The sequence below is a fragment of the Dermacentor albipictus genome, chromosome 4 (genome assembly GCF_038994185.2).
Source record: "Dermacentor albipictus isolate Rhodes 1998 colony chromosome 4, USDA_Dalb.pri_finalv2, whole genome shotgun sequence".
Taxonomy (NCBI): domain Eukaryota; kingdom Metazoa; phylum Arthropoda; class Arachnida; order Ixodida; family Ixodidae; genus Dermacentor; species Dermacentor albipictus.
The window spans coordinates 11,274,936-11,293,918 of record NC_091824.1 but is presented as its reverse complement, the minus strand read 5'-3'; the positions used below and the strand labels follow the sequence as shown (position 1 = coordinate 11,293,918).

General features: G+C 47.1%; 1 protein-coding gene across 2 annotated transcripts in view; it reads right to left on the bottom strand.

Moving 5' to 3' along the window:
- The window catches only part of pyd (zonula occludens-like protein polychaetoid), a 448,973-nt gene that overhangs the window by 234,706 nt on the left and 195,284 nt on the right, over nucleotides 1–18,983 (bottom strand). For both annotated transcript variants that reach the window (XM_065435932.2, XM_065435931.2), the window contains exon 8: nucleotides 17,836–17,921. In XM_065435932.2, the coding sequence (XP_065292004.2) occupies nucleotides 17,836–17,921 (86 nt within the window). The remainder of the gene's footprint in view (nucleotides 1–17,835; nucleotides 17,922–18,983) is intronic.

Genomic DNA, 18,983 nt, shown 5'->3' with positions numbered 1-18,983 from the left:
TGAATATACAGTCAACAACTGATTATTTAGACATGATAGTTCGGACAGCCCTGCTGCCCCACAGACTTAATGTGTAAGGGTGACTGAAATTTCGGACACCTTGGCTGTTTGAAGTATGTACTTGAAGCCTGTATGGTTGGTACATCTAGCAAAACACTATAAAAATGTTGGCTGAGGAAAAAGTTATTCGCAAGCATCCTTCCCCATGAAAAGTTCAAGCAGCAAAAATACCGTTGAAGTGCACGCACCAGGATGCAGTATGCAGGAAAAAGCGCTGTGACATTTGTGGCATAACAACTTGTGGAGCTGGCGGGCACGCCCCCAGCACAGAACCCTTGGAGAAACACGAGAGCTGACGATTCCTTGAGTGTAAGGGGGGTGGGAAGGGGCAAGCACACCATAACGTGATCAAGCAAACGCTAGAGATGGAAGGGGGGCAGAGGATGCATGCCTATCCGGCCTGCCCCCTAGAGCACGTCTTATCTCATCTACCCTAGGCTGTAGCTGGTAGCTGCGCATCGCTGTCCATATGTGGGCCGCACAGCGTACAAGGGGGGACCCAAAATAACTGGGATTGTACTCCTGCCGATCATGTACTTGTATTATGAGGTTGCGCTGCTGGGGCTCTGTGGGAGGACCGTTCCTGAGTCAGTATGCCAAGTGGCGTCAACCAACAACGACGCATGTAGTTTCTCTGGCAGTTCTGCGTGAGTGTCTGCAGTGCACTCGTGGCATGAAGAAATGGAAGATTCTCATGAACGTGCAACTGTGAAGTTTTGCAGGGTGTCTACCAAGTTGACATTTCCAAATTCCCTGAGTTTTCCAGGTTTTCCCTGAGCACCTTTGCGAAATTCCCTGAATGAGCCAGAACATTGTTTTATGTCAAGACAGGCTGACACCACGTTGCCCGATGCTGTCACTCTCTAGTAAGCATGCTGAAACAACAAAAAAAAGACTTAATTCAGTTTGAATAGTAGGGAGTAATATCTATTTTATTTAAAAAGAAAACAGAAGGAAGGTGTTAGTAAAATGCACAGAGAAAGAAATGGTAAAGCCCATTCCAAATTGAGTCGAACATTTTCAAATACGAATGAAAAGGAGATGCATACATAAGTAAATATTTTTTTAATGTCAGCTATTTTCATCAACTGATAGCAAGCTCATCTGTATGAGGTCCTGAACTTTGCACAACTAAGGTTCTCTCTCAGCAGCTGGGAAGTCAACCTCAACTGTTCTGACATACTCTCAGCCCGTACACAACATCTCAGTGTTGGATTTCACTGCTTAAACAATTTATTTTGGTTTGGATGAGGGACACCTGTGTCTCAGCGTCAGCCAACACTTTGTTTTTTTAGCTCAAGCTCCTTCAAAAAGGCGCCGGCAATTCCATTCCCGTTAATTCCTCAGTGCGTCAGTCCTTTCTGTTCTCATCCTCCTTCTACCACGCTTTCACCACATGGATCATCTGAAGCATCCTCTTGGTCAGTTGTACAGTCAACATTTGATTTTTCGGATTTCCGAGGGGCCGCAAAAAAAAAGAAACAAAAAAAAACGGGCAGTCTGAAAAAAATTAATGCATGTCTTTAACTGCCTTTAAGGGCTAAAATTACCACAGGCAAGTCTGAAAAAGCTCTGAAGGCCTGACAGTACGCTTATTAGGCATATCAGGGCTTGTACTGTGACAGGAGACGTGGTGCACGCATGTGTAATTAAGGAATACATACTATGTCCCGTGACAATTGCCCCCTTCCCACGCTTGTTATGCTTCACCGCCTAACACTAGTGCACTGAGGCGAAGCTAACTTTCGGAGACTGGCATTACGCAACGCGCTGTGCTCTGCGAGTTTCAAAGCCAATCGCGAGGATTACAAAGGCGGAGTCGGTGCCATTGGTGATAGCGCCGAATTCTTTCAATGAAAAACACGGCACCGCATGGCAAGAAGCTTAATAGCGAACATAGAAGCAGCTAGGCCTAACGTTGCCGCGGTGGTGGTTACGGCTGCCAGCGGATCTGCCTGCGAGAGTGCCGGTTCGAGGCGGCGAGATAATCAAAATAGCGGCGGTGGCGGCTTTGATTAATGCCATTTCAGACCTGCAGTCAGGGCAATATACATTGACTATATGGAGTACGTGTGGTGCCGCAAAACCGTGCAAATTATCGGGCATGTCCGAAAAATCGGGCGTCTAGAAAATCGGTCGTTAACTACTCTGGCAATACATCGTGCCGATGACACGGCGTCAATGACGATTCGTTGCGATTCCTCTGTTACTGGAGCCAGCATTAACACGACTTTCGTTCCCTTTCAATAAAGTTACAGCTAATTTTCCCTGATGGAAGCACAAATTCCCTGAGTTTTCCCTGAGTTTTTCCAGACTGTTCAAATTCCCTGAGAATTCCCGGTTTTCCCGGTTGGTAGACACCCTGTTTTGTTTTTTTACTCGACAAGGATGCAGCAGAAATGTTATGATGATACACACAGCTAACAAAGAACATGCTCTCAGTAAAACACAAATGTACGAATGGTTTGCTCGGTTTAAATGGGTGGAAATGACCATTGAAGATCAGCCCCATTACAGTTGTCCTTCAAGTGTGCGAACCGAGGACATCACCAAAATCCGTGATCTCATCAGAGAAGATGATGCAGAACAAACAACTAATTCAAAGACTTATCCGGGTTATCCTGGAGCTTCATTCAGCGCATTTTGCATGACGATTTGGGAATGCAACAAGTGGCTGCTAAGTTTTTGCCCGGACCTTTCACTGAAGAACAAAGGGATCATCGCGTGGAAGCCTGTCGTGTAATGAAGGACAAGGTCACAGGTGATCCAGAGTTTCTCAACAAAATCATCACAGTTGACGAGTCACGGTGCTATGGGTATGAGCCTGAAAGTAAACAACAGGCAAGTCAATGGAACACACCTAGCTCACTCGTTCAAAAAAAGCTTGTCAGGTTAAATCGAATTTGAAGACGATGCTGATCTGTTCTGTGTGTGTGTGTGTTATTGTTGTTTTTTGATCTCAGAGGGATCGTATACTCAGACATCATCTCTCAAAACGAAAGCGTCAACCAAAAATTCTATTTGGAGGCGTTGAAACGGCTGCACAGAAGTGTGGTGCAAAAATGTCCGGCCTTGTGGCATTCCGCTGAGTGGTTCCTGCATCCTGACAATGTTCTCGCGCACATGGCTCTCAGTGTTCACCAGTTTTTGGCTTCAACACAGGTGACTACCTTAACCCATGAGTCTTATTCGGCAGATTTGGCTCCTGCGGACTTCTTCCTGTTCGGTCGGATGGAAAGGGACTTGAGAGGCAAGCATTTTGCCGATGTTGACGAAGCCAAATGCAATGTCATGACGGCACTGACAGGTATAAAAAAGGCCGAATTTGCAAGGTGCTTCCAACAATGAAATGAATGTTTTGGACAAGTGCATCAGTACCAACGGAGAATACTTTGAGGGTGGTTAATGTTGTATAGTCAAACCTCAATATATTGACACGTGTAATCTGATTGCACGTGTGAGCGACACGAATAACGTAGAATTTTGTGGAAGGAGCACGGGTCCCAGCAATTAGTCTGGAACATTCGACGATTGATGTATAAAACCTGACGCGCTTGATCCGTTGATCAGATTTTCGACGATCGCCGACTGTACTCGCCGCTCTCGTTGTGCTTGAAGTGTAGCCTGTATTATGGGCACAGGTTTGCGCAATAAAAGCTAGTTTTGCCTTTCACAGTATTGTTACTCGGTTCCTTGACATCACGACCACGTGACATCTGGTGGAGGTGTTTTGCGTTCATATACTGGACGCCCCCCCAAAGCCGTGACCCAAGCCCGCACGCGGAAGACAACACCAACGTCGCCAAGAACCAGCGAGGTAGCCGCAGGCTGCAAGGACTGCCCCCAGAGCACGGACGTTTACCTGAGACGACCACGAAGATCGCCACCAAGTCCACCCCAATGGCAGCCCCAGCGTACCCCGTCATGCTGCAGCAGCCCAGGGAGCCTCCAACGTTCCGCGGTTCAACGTTCGAGGACCCGGAAAGCTGGCTTGAGACGTATGAGAGAGTCGCTACGTTTAACAACTGAAACAGCAACGACAAACTGCGACATGTCTTCTTCGCATTGGAAGATGCGGCCAGGACGTGGTTCGAGAACCGAGAAGCCACCTTAACGACCTGGGAACTGTTCCGAAGCAGCTTCCTGGAGACATTCGCAAGTGTCATGCGCCGAGAACGAGCCCAAGCGCTATTAGAAACCCGGGTGCAGCTACTGAATGAGACAACCATGACCTTCATGGAGGAAATGGGCCATCTATTCTGCCAAGCCGACCCTGAAATGCCCGAGGAGAAGAAAGTCCGCCTACTCATGCGTGGTGTGAAGGAGGAACTTTTTGCCGGAATGGTACGAAGCCCACCGAAGACCGTTGACGAGCTTCTTCGCGAGGCCACCAGAATCGAGAAGACACTCGAGATGCGAAACCGGCAATTCGACCGCCGCATGAACTCAACAAACTACGCCGGAGTTCAGTCACTAGCCACTGACGACCTATGCGAGACTATCCGAGCGGTCATGCGGGAGGAGCTACAGAAGCTGTTCCCATCAACACAGCCTCAAGTGGCTTCGATTGCCGACGCTGTACGTGAGCATCTCCAACAACAACTCGGAGTAGCCCCTGAATCGCCACAGCCTCAGTCGCAAGCGAGGACCTACGCCGCCGTCGCCCGCCGTCAAGGTCCCCCTCCACGACCGCGCCAGGGCCCCGTAACGCCGCAATTCCGTTGACCACCACCTCCGGCGCCAGCAGACGTTTGGCGCGCTCCTGACCACAGCCCGCTCTGCTACCACTGCGGAGAAAAGGGTCACGTCTACCAACGATGCCCGTATCGGGAGATGGGACAGCGAGGTTTCGCCGTCAACGCTCCGTGCCCGCAGCAAGGTGAACGCCCTCGCGATATCGCGGACTACCTCGCCGATACTCAGTGGAGCTCTCGACGACCGTTGCCTTTGCCATCACCAGGCCACTACCTGTTGCCCCAGCGAGCCCATATCCGGAAAACTAAAAGCAGCAACCAATGGAGGTGCGGTTGCTGTTCGTCGAACCGACGAAGATCCTCCGCCGCCGCCGAAGACACCGAAGAAACTACCTCGACGACACGCCGCCGTCCCGACGAAGTCTGGAAGCAAAGAATACGACGACGAAAGACGACCTGACGACGCGACGTTCCAGCTTCCGTTCAACACGACGCAGCCATGATCCGACACCGAGACCTAACTGCAACGCCAGACAAAGAACCACCGACCTCGACGTACTGCTTGACAGCCATGCAGTTATCGCCTTAGTGGACACATCGCCGCCCAGTTGAAGAAAGTTAAAACTGCATGGGAAGGCCCTCAAATTCGAACAGGTGGAGGACACCTCATTACGCCGACTGGAATCGGCACGGCAAGAATTACCGTTCATGACCGGACTTACCGTGCGCCCTTCGTTATCCTCCAACAGTGTTCACGAGACATCATTCTCGGCATGGACTTCCTGAACCAACACTGCGCAATCGTAGACCTGAAATCAAAATCGATAACGCTGTCGGGAGAGCAAGCGATACCGCCGGAGAGCTCTCGTAGTCACCACGCCTTGAGTGTGCTCGAAGATCAAGTGAGCATCCCACCTCGCTCGAGCATTCTTATTTCGGTCGGCGCCAAAATACCCGCTGACGTAGAAGGCGTCATCGAAGGCGACCAACGTCTACCGCTCGACCGTGAAATTTGCATCACTAGAGGAATCACTCGACTGCACGGAGGAAACACGAAAGTGTTGCTGACAAACTTCAGCCAGAAGTTCAAGCACATCAACAAGGGCACGACGATTGCATACATAGAGGAAATTCTGGAAACCAGCAATGCGTTTGTCCTCTCGGATTCTGCCGCATGTACCCCGATGACTGTAGTTCCCGAACCAGACTTCGACATAAATCCAAGTCTCCCCATGATTAAGCAACAACGACAATACGAAGAGTGTTTTTCGACGTCATCAAGGATTCGACAAACGCCAGTCGCAAAGCATCGCATAATAACCGAAGAGTGTGCTCGACCACTCCACCAGAGCCCTTATCGAGTTTCTACGCGAGAATGTGAAGCTATAAGGCACCAAGTCGACGAAATGCTGCGTGATGACATCATCAAACCGTCAAAAAGCCCGTGGGCATCTCCTGTAGTCTTGGTGAAGAAAAAGGACGGAACCCTACGTTTGTGCGTCGATTATCATCGTCTGAACAAGATCACGAAGAAGGACGTATACCCTCTCCCACGAATAGACAACGCATTGGATCGGCTCTGCAACGCTAAATAATTCTCGTCGATGGACCTAAAGTCTGGCTATTGACAAATAGAAGTCGACGAAAGAGATCGCGAAAAGACGGCCTTCATCACCCCACACGGCCTACGAGTTCAAGGTTATGTCATTCCGACTGTGCTTGGCGCCTGCAACGTTCCAGCGCGTGATGGACACGGTTTTAGCAGGATTGAAGTGGCAGACCTGTCTCGTTTACTTGGACGACGTCGTCGTCTTTGCCAGAAATTTTGACGATCACCTTAGGCAGCTTGCAACAGTTCTAGAGGCCATCAGGTCATGAGGGCTTACTCTGAAGCCGGAAAAGTGCCGCTTTGCTTATGGCGAGCTTCTGTTTCTAGGCCACGTGATCAGCAAATCTGGAGCCCTCCCCAACCCGCACAAGACAGCTGCCATCGCAAAGTTCCCGCAGCCCATCGACAAGAAGGCAGTGCCTAGATTCCTTGGCATGTGGGCCTACTACAGGCGCTTTGTCAAGGACTTTTCACGCTTCGCTGAGCCGTTGACACCGCTAACTAAATGTGATGTTGAGTTCAAGTGGGAAACGCCGCAGGCCGACGCATTTGAAGAACTCAAACGACGCATGCAGTCGCCGCCGGTACTCACGCACTTTGATGAGTACGCCGATACTGAAATCCATACTGACGCCAGTAGACTAGGCCTCGTTGCTGTTCTAGTCCAGAGGAGAAACGGAGTCGCACAGGTGATAGCTTACGCTAGCCGGTCGCTGTCAAAAGCGGAAGACAACTATTCTACGACCGAAAAGGAATGCCTCACCATCGTTTAGGCTACAGCTAAATTTCGCCCTTATCTTTAAGGCAGGCCATTCAAAGTCGTCAGCGACCATCACGTGTTGTGTTGGCTAGCGAATATAAAGGATCCTTCAGGACGACATGCGCGGTGGAGCCTCAGACTACAAGAATACGACATCACTGTAACTTACACGTCCGGACGAAAACACTCCGATGCCGATTGCCTATCACGCGCCCCCATTGACCCGCCGCCGCAAGATGACGAGAATGACGACGCCTTCTTTGGAATGATAAGCGCGGAAGACTTCGCTGAACAGCAACGGGCAGATCCAGAGCTAAAAGGCCTAGTTGAATATTTGGAAGGGCACACTGACGTGCCCAGGGCATTTAAGCGAGGATTATCTTCCTTCACGCTTCAAAACAATCTACTCGTGAAGAAGAACTTATCACCAGTCCGCGCCACCTACCTTCTTGTTGCTCTGTCGGCGCTGCATCCAGAAGTACTGCGCACCTTACATGACGATCCGACCGCCGGGCACCTCGGCTTCTCCCGGACGCTATCGAGGATACAAGAAAGGTATTACTGGCCACGCCTAACCGCCGACGCTGCCCGTTACGTCAAGACATGCCGAGACTGTCAGCGACGCAAGACACCACCCACAGGCCAGCCGGATTACTACAGCCGATCAAGCCTCCTTGCCGACCTTTTCAGCAGATCGGGATGGACTTGGGACTATTTCCGACGTCAACATCCGGAAATAAGTGGATCATCGTGGCGACGAACTACCTCACCCGCTTCGCTGAAACTAAAGCTCTGCCGAAAGGCAGCGCAGCCGAAGTGGCGAAATTTTTCGGCGAGAACATTCTGCTGCGACACGGTGCCCAAGAAGTCCTCATCACCGACAGAGGAACAGCTTTTACAGCAGAGTTCACCCAAGCCATTCTGCAGTACAGCCATACAAGCCACAGGAGGACAACTGCCTACCACCCGCAGACGAATGGTCTCACGGAGCGGCTGAACAAGACCCTCGCCGACACGCTAGCAATGTACGTCGATGTCGAGCACAAGACGTGGGACGCGGTCCTGTCGTACGTAACCTTTGCTTACAACACGGCGGTGCAAGAAACAACACAGATCATGCCGTTTAAGCTGGTTTACAGCAGGAAACCGACGACGACGCTCGACGCCATGCTGCCACACGTCACTGAATAGGAGAATCTTGACGTCGCTACCTACGTCTAGCGCGCCGAAGAAGCCTGACAGCTCGCCCGCCTATGGGTCAAGAACCAGCAGCGTACCGACTGCCGACACTACACCCTCTGACGACGCTTCGTCGAATACCAGCCCGGTGACCGTGTTTGGGTTTGGACCCCAATACGTCAATGAGAACTCAGTGAGAAACTATTGCAACATTATTTCGGACCCTACAAGATCATCCGATGTGTTGGCGAACTGGACTATGAGGTCATGCCAGATGGCATTTCGCAGTCACAGCGGCGCCGGGCACGATCTGAAGTGGTCCACGTAGCGCGTCTGAAGCCCTTTTACGCACGCTGAAGAACTTCCTTATTTTTGTTTTCTTTGCTACGAGTGCTTTTCTTTATTACTTTCGTTTGTTTGCAGCATTGGGTCGATGGTTTTTAAGAGGGGGTTATTGACACGTGTACTTGTCTTTATCGGGCGACACGTTTTACCGCCAAACAAATGTTATCGCACAGCACAGGATGCGCTTGCATGTGTGGGAAGTTCCTGGAATGTTATCAATGGTTCCATCCCCTGTCTATGACCGAAACTTGTGTAATCTGATTGCATGTGTGCGCGACGCACATAATGTAGAACTTTGTGGAAGACGCGCGGGTCCCAGCGATTAGTCTGGAACATTCAACGATTGATGTATAAAAGTCGACGCGTTTGACCCGTTGATCAGATTTTCGATGATTGCCAACTGTGTTCGCCACTCTCGTTGTGCTTTATGTGTAGCCTGTTTTGTGGGCACAGGTTCGCCCAATAAAAGCTAGTTTTGCCTCACACAGTATTGATACTCTGTTCTTTGACATTACGACCACGTGACAATATCGAACACGGATATATCAAATTATTGTGTATATCGAACGCTTTCTATATCACCTGGAAAAATGCATCTATTTAAAATTTTTTATTTCGAACGGGGTTGGACATAAAATGGATATATCGAACTCCCCCATCCTAGACCACGTGCGCTCTAGTGACAGTGAGCTTTCCCACAACACTCTCGAAGACAGTGGTGGCGCAACAGGCGTTCTCGACTGCTGTGCACTATAGCTGCACACATCGATTGCACCGAGAGTTCCATTTGAACGTAGTGGCTTACACACGAGGTGGGTTGGCTAGTTTGACAATGTCCACGACACCTTACATTTGTCACACTGACTCCTCCTCGGTGCCATGCGCTGCACCTGCCGTGCCTCGTGAGAAATTGCTGTTTGCATCCGCAATGACGTGCGACAGCACACGTTCACTGGGCTCACTTATAGACGCCTTGGTAGATGCCACTTGATAATTTGTTATTGGCAGTGTTTCAAAATGCTTCGATTGACGGACGTGGAGATCGCAGCAGAAATAGTGGCCAAACGAAGGCGCTGCCAAGGGTGATCCCGCAAGTGCTGATGTTTTCCTGCCTCCAACTTCAACTGAGGCTGTAGCTGCTTTGGCCCTTCTACTCCGCTACTGCGGCGCAAAAGAACGCACCGGTCGATCGCTTGTGGATCGTTTAGACACTGTTGCAGTACTTTCAGCCAAATAAATAAATACTTTGTGTGAAGCTTTAAGTGAGTATTTCCTGCGCCACGATTGGGGCGCAATAGGCGATCATTGGTCGTAGCCAGCGTTCAGCTGCGTTGGGCGCAATTGGCTTAGACTGCGCTGACTTCGCGTGGCTGACGAAATGGGCGTGGACTACACTAATTGTGTGCAGCACAATCTACCGCACGCTCCCGGCGGACGAAGTCGGCATGGCCTGAATGTGCACTCCGAACGGAGATCCCCGATCACGGCCTTGGTTCATTGATTGAATTGCAGAAGTTCTTGAAGCGTTTTTTTACACGATCTTATATATCAAATTCTGGCTATATTGAACTACTTCGAGATCACTGCCGTTGTTCAAAATATTGAGGTTTGACTGTACTTGAAAAAAGAATTGTATTGAATAAAAAAATAATAATCTCCATGCTTTTTATCAGGTAATTCCAGTCCCTTTTATCTTCGGCAAGTGAAAAGATAAAGGCGAAATTGTTAGTGCCTTCATGCACATTTAATTTTCATATGTCTAGTGTTGGTGGTTGCGTAATCTCAAGTTTCCGAGGCACAGTGCAAAGTGTTCGCTCACGTTGCGACAGCATGTTCCTGGACATCGAGTGATCCTTGCCTGGCCGCACGTGATACCGATAAGACTGCAAACCTTACTTCTTGTCGTTGTTGCTTTGTTGTCGCCATCAATGCTCCACCTTTCTAACAAAACTGCAACGTATCTTTTTTCTTTCTCTCAGAGTGAATATCTGTATCTTGCACGTTTGTTTTTAATTTGAGGGCACCATCTGATGAAGGCTGTGGGCACTAATTGGGTCAGCTATGGCATCCGAGATTTACGGCACCGTGCAAAGGAAAATGCTTATCTCAGATGCCATGAGCCACGCGGTGCATTGCTCTAGACACCATCTGCACCGCATGCCTTTAGTGGCTCAAAGCCATACTATTATGGGCCAACCTTGCATTTTGTATAAAGGTGATTACTGACACGACACTATCCACCAGGAATGTTCTGGGAATTTGTGAAACTATTTTTACCGCTGAAACATTAAAACCTCAAAATAATGAAATTCATGATTTAATGAAGTTTTTCACTGCAAGTACAACTTCGTTAGACTGAAGTTCTACTGTATAGACCATTTCCAGCTGCGGCTTATGGGTGCAGCCATGCTTGATCATGTGATCGTGCCAACATGACTGGCCTTGAATTGAAGGCCAGCAAAGCAGCCATACGGCTGTGGGCATGGGCGATGGTGCGGCAAGCGCCATTGTTTCAGGTCCACCAATAGATAGTGGCTGGATCAACATCGCAAAGTGTTGAGCTATGGCTCAATGAACATGAAAGTGAACCATTCTCATTTTAACATTGTATATGCTCGCGCTGGAGTGCTCTGGCACTTGATCATTATGCATGTGCATCTCTCCTTTGCGCTTTGCAATTCAAGCTCATGAAGGTGTCTTGTGTGCATTTCACATCATCTCGCTCGTCATTTACACTTCTTTTTCTTTGTTTTCTTTTAGTGCCCAGTATATGGTGTATTTATGCTATGATCTGTTTGAAATGATTGTCCAGCCTTTTGCACTTTGCTTGATGGCCTCGAATGTCCGCGCTTGAGCACCGAGAGAAAAATCCTGTCCGCTTGTGTGTTGACATTTCGCTCGCTCATATTTGAGCTTCCTACAAATGTTAAGATAAGTGCTTGCCTCAATGCTGGTGCAATGATCTCTGCGGAATTCCCCAGTGTGGTGGGGATGCAACAGTTTTGTACAGTTGACTTCAGAGTCGCAGATTGTGTTTGTTGAATGCACTAACTGCATGCCCCCAAACGGGTGTTGTTTCATAGTAACGCCCCTGTCACACGGCTACTTTCGATCGCAATCAAGCCGATCCAGATTGGGTGCTGCTACACAGTCACTTTCTATTGTGATCGAGCCTGAATCCAAATCTGGTCGGTCGTGATCCATGCGTCAATTGTGATTGAACTGCCAAACTGCGATCAGAGACTGACGTAAGCAGCTTCTAGCTCATTGTTAGAAAACGAGGTACAATAAGAAAGAAAGAGAGCCCAAGAAATAGCCCCCTAAAACGGCTGTTCTAACCAACAGCGAATTTTTTTTTTTAAATTTACATATAGTTTCGTAAATCTCTGTCTGTAGTGATGACATTATGCATGTAGTTCTGAGAATTGCAGATGATCAGAACTGGCAGACGTACTAAATCTTTTACCTAAGATAACGAACGAAAAAGTTATTTTTCTGAAAAAGATTTTGTACAACTACTTTTAATACCTATTAACCCTTTCGCTGTCACGGACGTACCGGTACGTCATCGCGCTTCCCCCCCACAGTGTCACTGACGTACCGGTACGTTCTCTATCGTGCGTTCAAAATTTCGCGCCAGAGCGCAAAGCAGGCGCTCCAGGATTGACCACGCTATCTGTTGACTCTTTCTACAAGTTCGTATATTTGCCCCGACCTGTGTTACTCCATGTATTGAAGAGTACGGCGCGACTGCCACTCCCCACTTTCTCTTTGCTGAGTGGCGCGGTGGCTCCGTGTTCGCTGTATCATGCGTTGCACGCGTGTGGTTATGGGTTCAAGGGTTGTTCTGCCATCTCCGCTGGTTTGAAGGTTTTTATTTTTCTTCTGTTGGTGTGCCTGCTATGGCGCGTCAAGTTCAGGTGCACGTGCTGTTGCCTCTCCGAAAAGAGTGACTCGCTGCTTTCGCTCTCTCGCCGCACCCTCGCTTTCGACTTGCAGCAGTAAACGTAAAGCCCTTCGAACTTTGTTTAGCCTTTTTCCATCTCTCTCTGTCATCTTGATCATGCAACGTCCCATTCATCTCCGTTGCGCGGGCGACTGAAAGCGCATCCTCCCTGCGCGCGGTTACTTTCGGATGGCTCAGCGCGCGGGACCTTCGTCTGCTCATTGAAGCGGTGGCTCAATTCCGATTCAGAATACGAGCCGAGCTCGGATTCGGACTCGGACAGAGTCGCATGCGAGGAAGAGGGTTCCGCATCGTCAGATTCGGATGTTGAAGGGATTTTATAGTCAGGCTGATGATGATGATGATGATGTTTATAACAGTGGCAGATCACTGAAATGTGCATATTGCATTGACTATGTTATTTGTATACCAATCATAATCAAAAATAAATTGCTATGTTCATTCCCTGTTATGCTCGTTCCCTGAAACCAAGCCGACACTGGGGGTGCGTCACGGTCAGAAAGGCCCGACAGCGAAAGGGTTAAGCAGGTTTATTATTTGCTTTGGACTTCTACACTTTAAGCGTTAGAGCTCAACCAACATGATCCCGATCCTCGGACTGTGTAGTAGTGATCAAACTAGCTGGTGTGGCCGATGGAGAAGCGGTCGCAAGACAGTCAGACTCGCCAATTGCTCCATCTGTTGTTATCCTAAAATTGAAATTCCTTTACAATATATACAAAAATAAAACTGGTATTGACAAAACACTGTTCATTAAAGGGAAGCTGAAACAATTTTCGAAAAAAATGAGTTCTCTGTGGCATTTTACAGTTTTGAGTCCCCTGAACACGAATATCTGGTTCAAAAAGGGCGGAAACAAACGCAAGCGGCTGTTTTTTCAAGAAAACGCGCACCAGCGCCTCAGGGCATCGCGCGAACGCCACTGTTGCCCGTGATTGGTCGGGGCCGCTGCGACGTCAATCGCGGCAGTCACCGGTCGGCGCCGCCGTTTCAGAGCATAGTACACTGTTCTGTTCTGGCTTCATAGCCGAGTTGTAAGCATTATGGAACGTTCTCGCTGTCTCAGACAGCTTGTATTTTCGCCGTACATGTTCGAACCGACAGCCGATACGGAAAACGATGGCGGCAATGGCGGTAACGACGATGTTGAGTGTGCCAACAGAGAGAGCAATTTGTGCACCTTCTCGCGCGTTGGAAATCTTAGCTGGTATGTATGTTTTTTTTTTTTTTGTTTTCATGTAGCTGTACGTTTCAATGATGGGAGAAAAAATGCGCTAAAGTGTCACTGGGAACTTGCTGCTGTAAGAATGCTGAAGCACTAACTTTTCATTAGATTGTAAACACGGGTGCAATTCCGCGATGTCAAGCACCTTGCCGCTGCTTGTCTAAAGTCCCGTGGTTGTTTTAGTGTTGATACACGATCGCGAACATAAGTTCCGCATTTCAAAGCGCGCACATGCAGTGCTGCAAGGTACAGTCACGGAAGTTGCTTATCATACACATCCAGAGATAGCCAGAGGTATTATATGTGCAATATTTATACTATGGTTTGACGACTTTGCGATTGTGGCTCGATCAAGAATCGCTATGAATGCTCCATGCTAGTGTTGACATAAAGATATTAGGGAGTTTTAGCACCGCAGTGTGATAAACACGATAACTGCAACCGTACATCGAATGTCACTAGGCAAGCCTATACTCCATTTCATACTTCAGGTGCAACGCTGTGGATGCTCCGCACGAAGTCCGGTCACCAAAATTTATTACTGCGCGTGTTTCCGTCTATGCTTCGCAGTGTGCCAGTGGCGTTTGCTCGCACAAGCATGCACGTGAAGCTGCCGCGACGGGCAGCTTCACGAAAGAACAGTTTACGAAAATCGCAAAAGAAAACGTGAGCGGTGGCGGTGGTAGAGTTCTCGTAGCGTCGTTCAGTAAAGCGCAGGACGGAAAGAGGCATGCTGGTACATGCCAGCACGCCGGTCCAGCAGCTCGGTCGCCGCGAATGACGTCACTCTCGCCGGTTGTCTCTTCTGGCTCCACCTCACCCGGCGCTCCGGGAAGCGATGGGGGCGTGTCTACGGGGGTGATTTAGAAAGTGATTTCCGCCCCTTATATTAACAAAATGAGGAAAAAAATTTCAGAACCTTAAATTATTAGGTCTGTTCTTCCCAATCCCAGCAATGCATGGAAATTGACAAGTGTTTCAGCTTCCCTTTAAGGAGCCTTATTACATTTCATCCAGGAGAGACCATGCTAACAAAATTACAGCTTATCAGTGTCGTACCAATGCATTTAAGTATTCCTTCTTTCCTAACAAGATTACTGATTGGAATGAGCTCCCTAATGAAGTGATGGCAGCGTCTAGTATTGAAAATGCTATTGAGAGCCATATTCTTTGAATGTTTTGTTACTAATAATCTCTGCACATACGCTACTGTGTGCAATCATTTTTTCTTTTAGATGTTGCTGTACTTTGTTAGTTTTGTCTTTCGCTATTGCGAATTTCAGGGCTTAAACAATGTTGAATTTACTGATGTATTCTTTTGATATTGCTGAATATTTTTCCATTGTGACCCCCTGTATTTTAGCCCCCCTACGATAATGATGTGCAGGCAAATAAATAAATAAATAAATAAATAAATAAATAAATAAATAAATATGCTTAAGAACAAGGTGTATGTGTGTGTATAAACGGTGTAAATACTACTGCTCTTGTCAATACGGGTGCCACTATTTGTTATGAGCCTTCGCTTCAAAGATTGCTTAGGACAGAAAGTTATGTTCGTGTGGGATTGCAAAGAAAATTTTCGTGGAGTCGGAGGTGAAATGTTGCATTCTGTAGGTGTTTGACCTCCTTGTCAGTTACCATGACAGAGGGTTTAAACAGAATTATTCCCGCTTCAATTATTTCACGCGTGACACGATCACTGTGTTTTGCCATGATACTACATTTTTTGTATCTTGGCTTACATCCACACATGCAGCAGTGGGCAGAAAGCCAACCCTGTTTAGCGCTGTCAACACTGTACTTGTGCTCTTTCAGTCTTTCATTAACGCATCGGCCCGCCTGTCCAATGTAATATTTACCACCGGACAAAGAGATCCGATACACCCCGTTGTTTGTGCAGTCTATTAATTTATTCTTGTGTGTGATAAGCCTCATTTGGGCCTAGATGCTGGGACGGCTATTTTGCAAAGGTTGCCTAATTTCTGAGGGGGCAGAGAAGACAACTTTGACGTTAACATGCTGAGGGACCTTTTTCAGATTGTGCGTGTTTCTATGCATGTATGGGACTACCGCAATTTTTTGTCTATTCCGAGTGGCTCCATCTGGATTTTCACTCACCACGGATAAAAAGCTGTGCAGCAGGTCTTCACCAACAGAGACTTGTACAAGAGATGCACAGCCTGCCGAAGTCAACCATTCAGACTGCTCACGAAAGCTGTCAATCATTTTATGTCCGCAGGAGTTTCTTAAGGAAATTTTAAAACATGAGCTAACAATTCCAGATTGTATAAGTTTAGAGAGCACGGAGTTTAATGGAAGAAGTGGCTTGTTGCCACGTGGGTAGTACATCTAACAAGAACGGTTTTTGGCAAATAGTTTAATGTCTATGAACCTTATTACACCATTCTCTGGAAGTTCATGGGTTAGTTCTAGTGGTTTAAAATATTTGCTCACTCTGTCCAGAACTAAAAAAGCAACAGACTGGACATTTCACTATTCTAGGGCAGCAGTTGGTGGCCTGAAATTGTATCATCTTCTCTGAGGGTAAGAGTGTTTATTGGAGCCACCGATGATGAGGACAGATTGCCAACAGACTTGCACAATTTCCCATTCTTTCGGCAAGAGGTTACTGCTGAAGCCACCCAAGCTTTGCACCATTGAAGTGGAAGCCACGCTGGGCCTTCAAGGCCGTCCAGATCTAGCGTACTGCTGAAGACAAGGTACAGATACTTTAATCTTATGTGTCTCATTGTTCCTGTGACACAACTGTCACATCTTTGTTGCGCAGTCAAACATTATAAAGACAAGTTACCAACAGATGTCACAAAGTCATTGTAATTTCCCTCAAATTACCGTGAACATCCATGCACCTAAAATGTTCTTTTCATGTTTTGAGTATTGTGGCTGTGCTCTGCTGTGTCACGTATCACTGTAATGTGGCACAACAGAGCCTAGCAACAACACTGAACAAGTAAAACATTTCTATAAAGGTATACAACAAACCCTTTTTAGCTGACAACAAAGGTTCACCAATAATTTCATGCCAACTGGGCCGAAATCTGGTGGCACATGACACTGCCAGTTAGTCAAGTGCATGCCATTTTGGGTGCACCACCACTCTACATCCACACTCTACTGGCACTGCAGGATGTGAAGTTGGCCAGGTCATGCAAAGACGGTGGCCTGGAACAGAATGGGTGCCAAGGAAAGGCAGTCAAGTGTGGCAGGCAGTGCGATGAGATTAAGAAACTTGCAGGAATCTGCTGGCTCGTGCAAGACATAGATAACTGAAGATCACTGGGACAGGCCTGTGTCATGCAGCTGACATAAGCAGGCTGATGACGATGAGAGGCAGCTTCTCCTCTGATATGACTTGAATCTATGAGATAAACCTTGACAGGTGCAGGTACAGTCAAACTTCATTATAATGAAGTGACATGTGACACAAAGATGCCTTCATTACGTCATTTGTTCATTATAAGCTTATGTCTATTTTGTGGAAATAAAACAGGCAGTCGACTGATGTATAAAAATAAATTACGAATATGTTTTATTTCCTTTCAAACCTTAGGCACGTGCCTGTTTTATTTAGACAATGTATCCCTCTTGCCTGACGAGTTTCGTCGAACTTTGGATTATGCAAATTTTATGCTGATATCTGCGAGCAATATTTTAAATTTGCGTCCTTATATGCAATAATCTGTTATATTTGAGTTCATTATATTGAGGTTAGACTATATATCTGGAGCTATATTTAGATGTATAGAAGCGTAAATCTCGCTGAAGTAAACAGACTTCAATTCAAGTCAGCTCCTAATTATGAGCAGCATGATGATGATGCACTGCCTACACTTCAGGGCATCTGTGTGCCTCTTCAGGCCTGCAAGAACAATTTAACAATGGTCTGTGCTGTGCCCTTTGTGGCACAGCTACGTTACAATGCTAAGGCAAACTAAACACCCACTAACAAGTGCACAATGCCTGAAGACATACCCGGGCGAGGCAGCACAGGCCTTGGAGGAGTCTCAGGCTGGTCCAGCTGGCTGGAGTCCATGAGGGGTCCTCGGATGCGGCCAACCCTGCACCATTTTGTGTAGGAAATCATGTCTCACAACAAACACATTAGACGTAGCATGCTCCAAGAACAGACTGACATGTACACTTGGGCAAGTTGCTTATACAGTAAGTGGCATTTTGACTCCAACAGAGCAGGTTGTGGAACATTTTATTCTCGTACAAATTTCAGAGAGGTTACATATTTTATTTCGTATTCGTAATCATCGTCATTGATACATCTGGTGTTGCATGACTCATTGATAATATAAATATCAGACTGCCCCAGGTTATGATAATATAGGTACTAAATTTTTGAAGAGCACATCTACCTCCAGTCCCATCATATTAACCAAACTTTTTGAACAATCACTGGACGCATCTACTTTGCCTGTAGAATGGAAAACTGGGAAGGTGGTCCCCATCCACAAATCAGGTGCCAAATCTTCTCCCGCTAATTAAGGACCAATATCTCTCACCAGCATCTGTTGCAAAATGCTGGAGCACATCATATATAGTCATCTGGTTAATTTTTTCGAAGCTAATTCGTTTTTCACGTCAGCGCAGCATGGTTTCCAGAGAACTTATTTGTGCGAAACACAGCTCATCTTATTTATGCACAAGTTACAATGCATTCTAGATCAATCCTCATTTGCCGACGGCATTTTCCTAGATTTCTCTAAAGCATTTGATAAGGTATGTCACAAGCTATTACTCTACAAACAAAGCCTTCTTAATCTTGACTGTAACCTCTTAAAATGGATAGAATGCTTTTTAACCAATCGTTTTCAGTTCGACAGTCCTAACGACCATAACTGTGCCTTCACTAAAGTATGCTCAGGTGTACCACAAGGTTCTGTACTAGGTCCTCCTTTATCTAGTATATTAACAATCTTCCTTCCAAAATATCCTCAAATATTCATCTTTTTGCCGATGATTGCGTTGCTTTTCGCAAAATAGGTAACTCCGATGACATCACTGCACTGCAGGCCGATCTAAACATTATTTCTAGCTGGTGTAAGAAATGGCTAATGAAACTTAATATTAACAAATGCAAAGTAATAAGAATATCTCGAGCGGCTCATGCC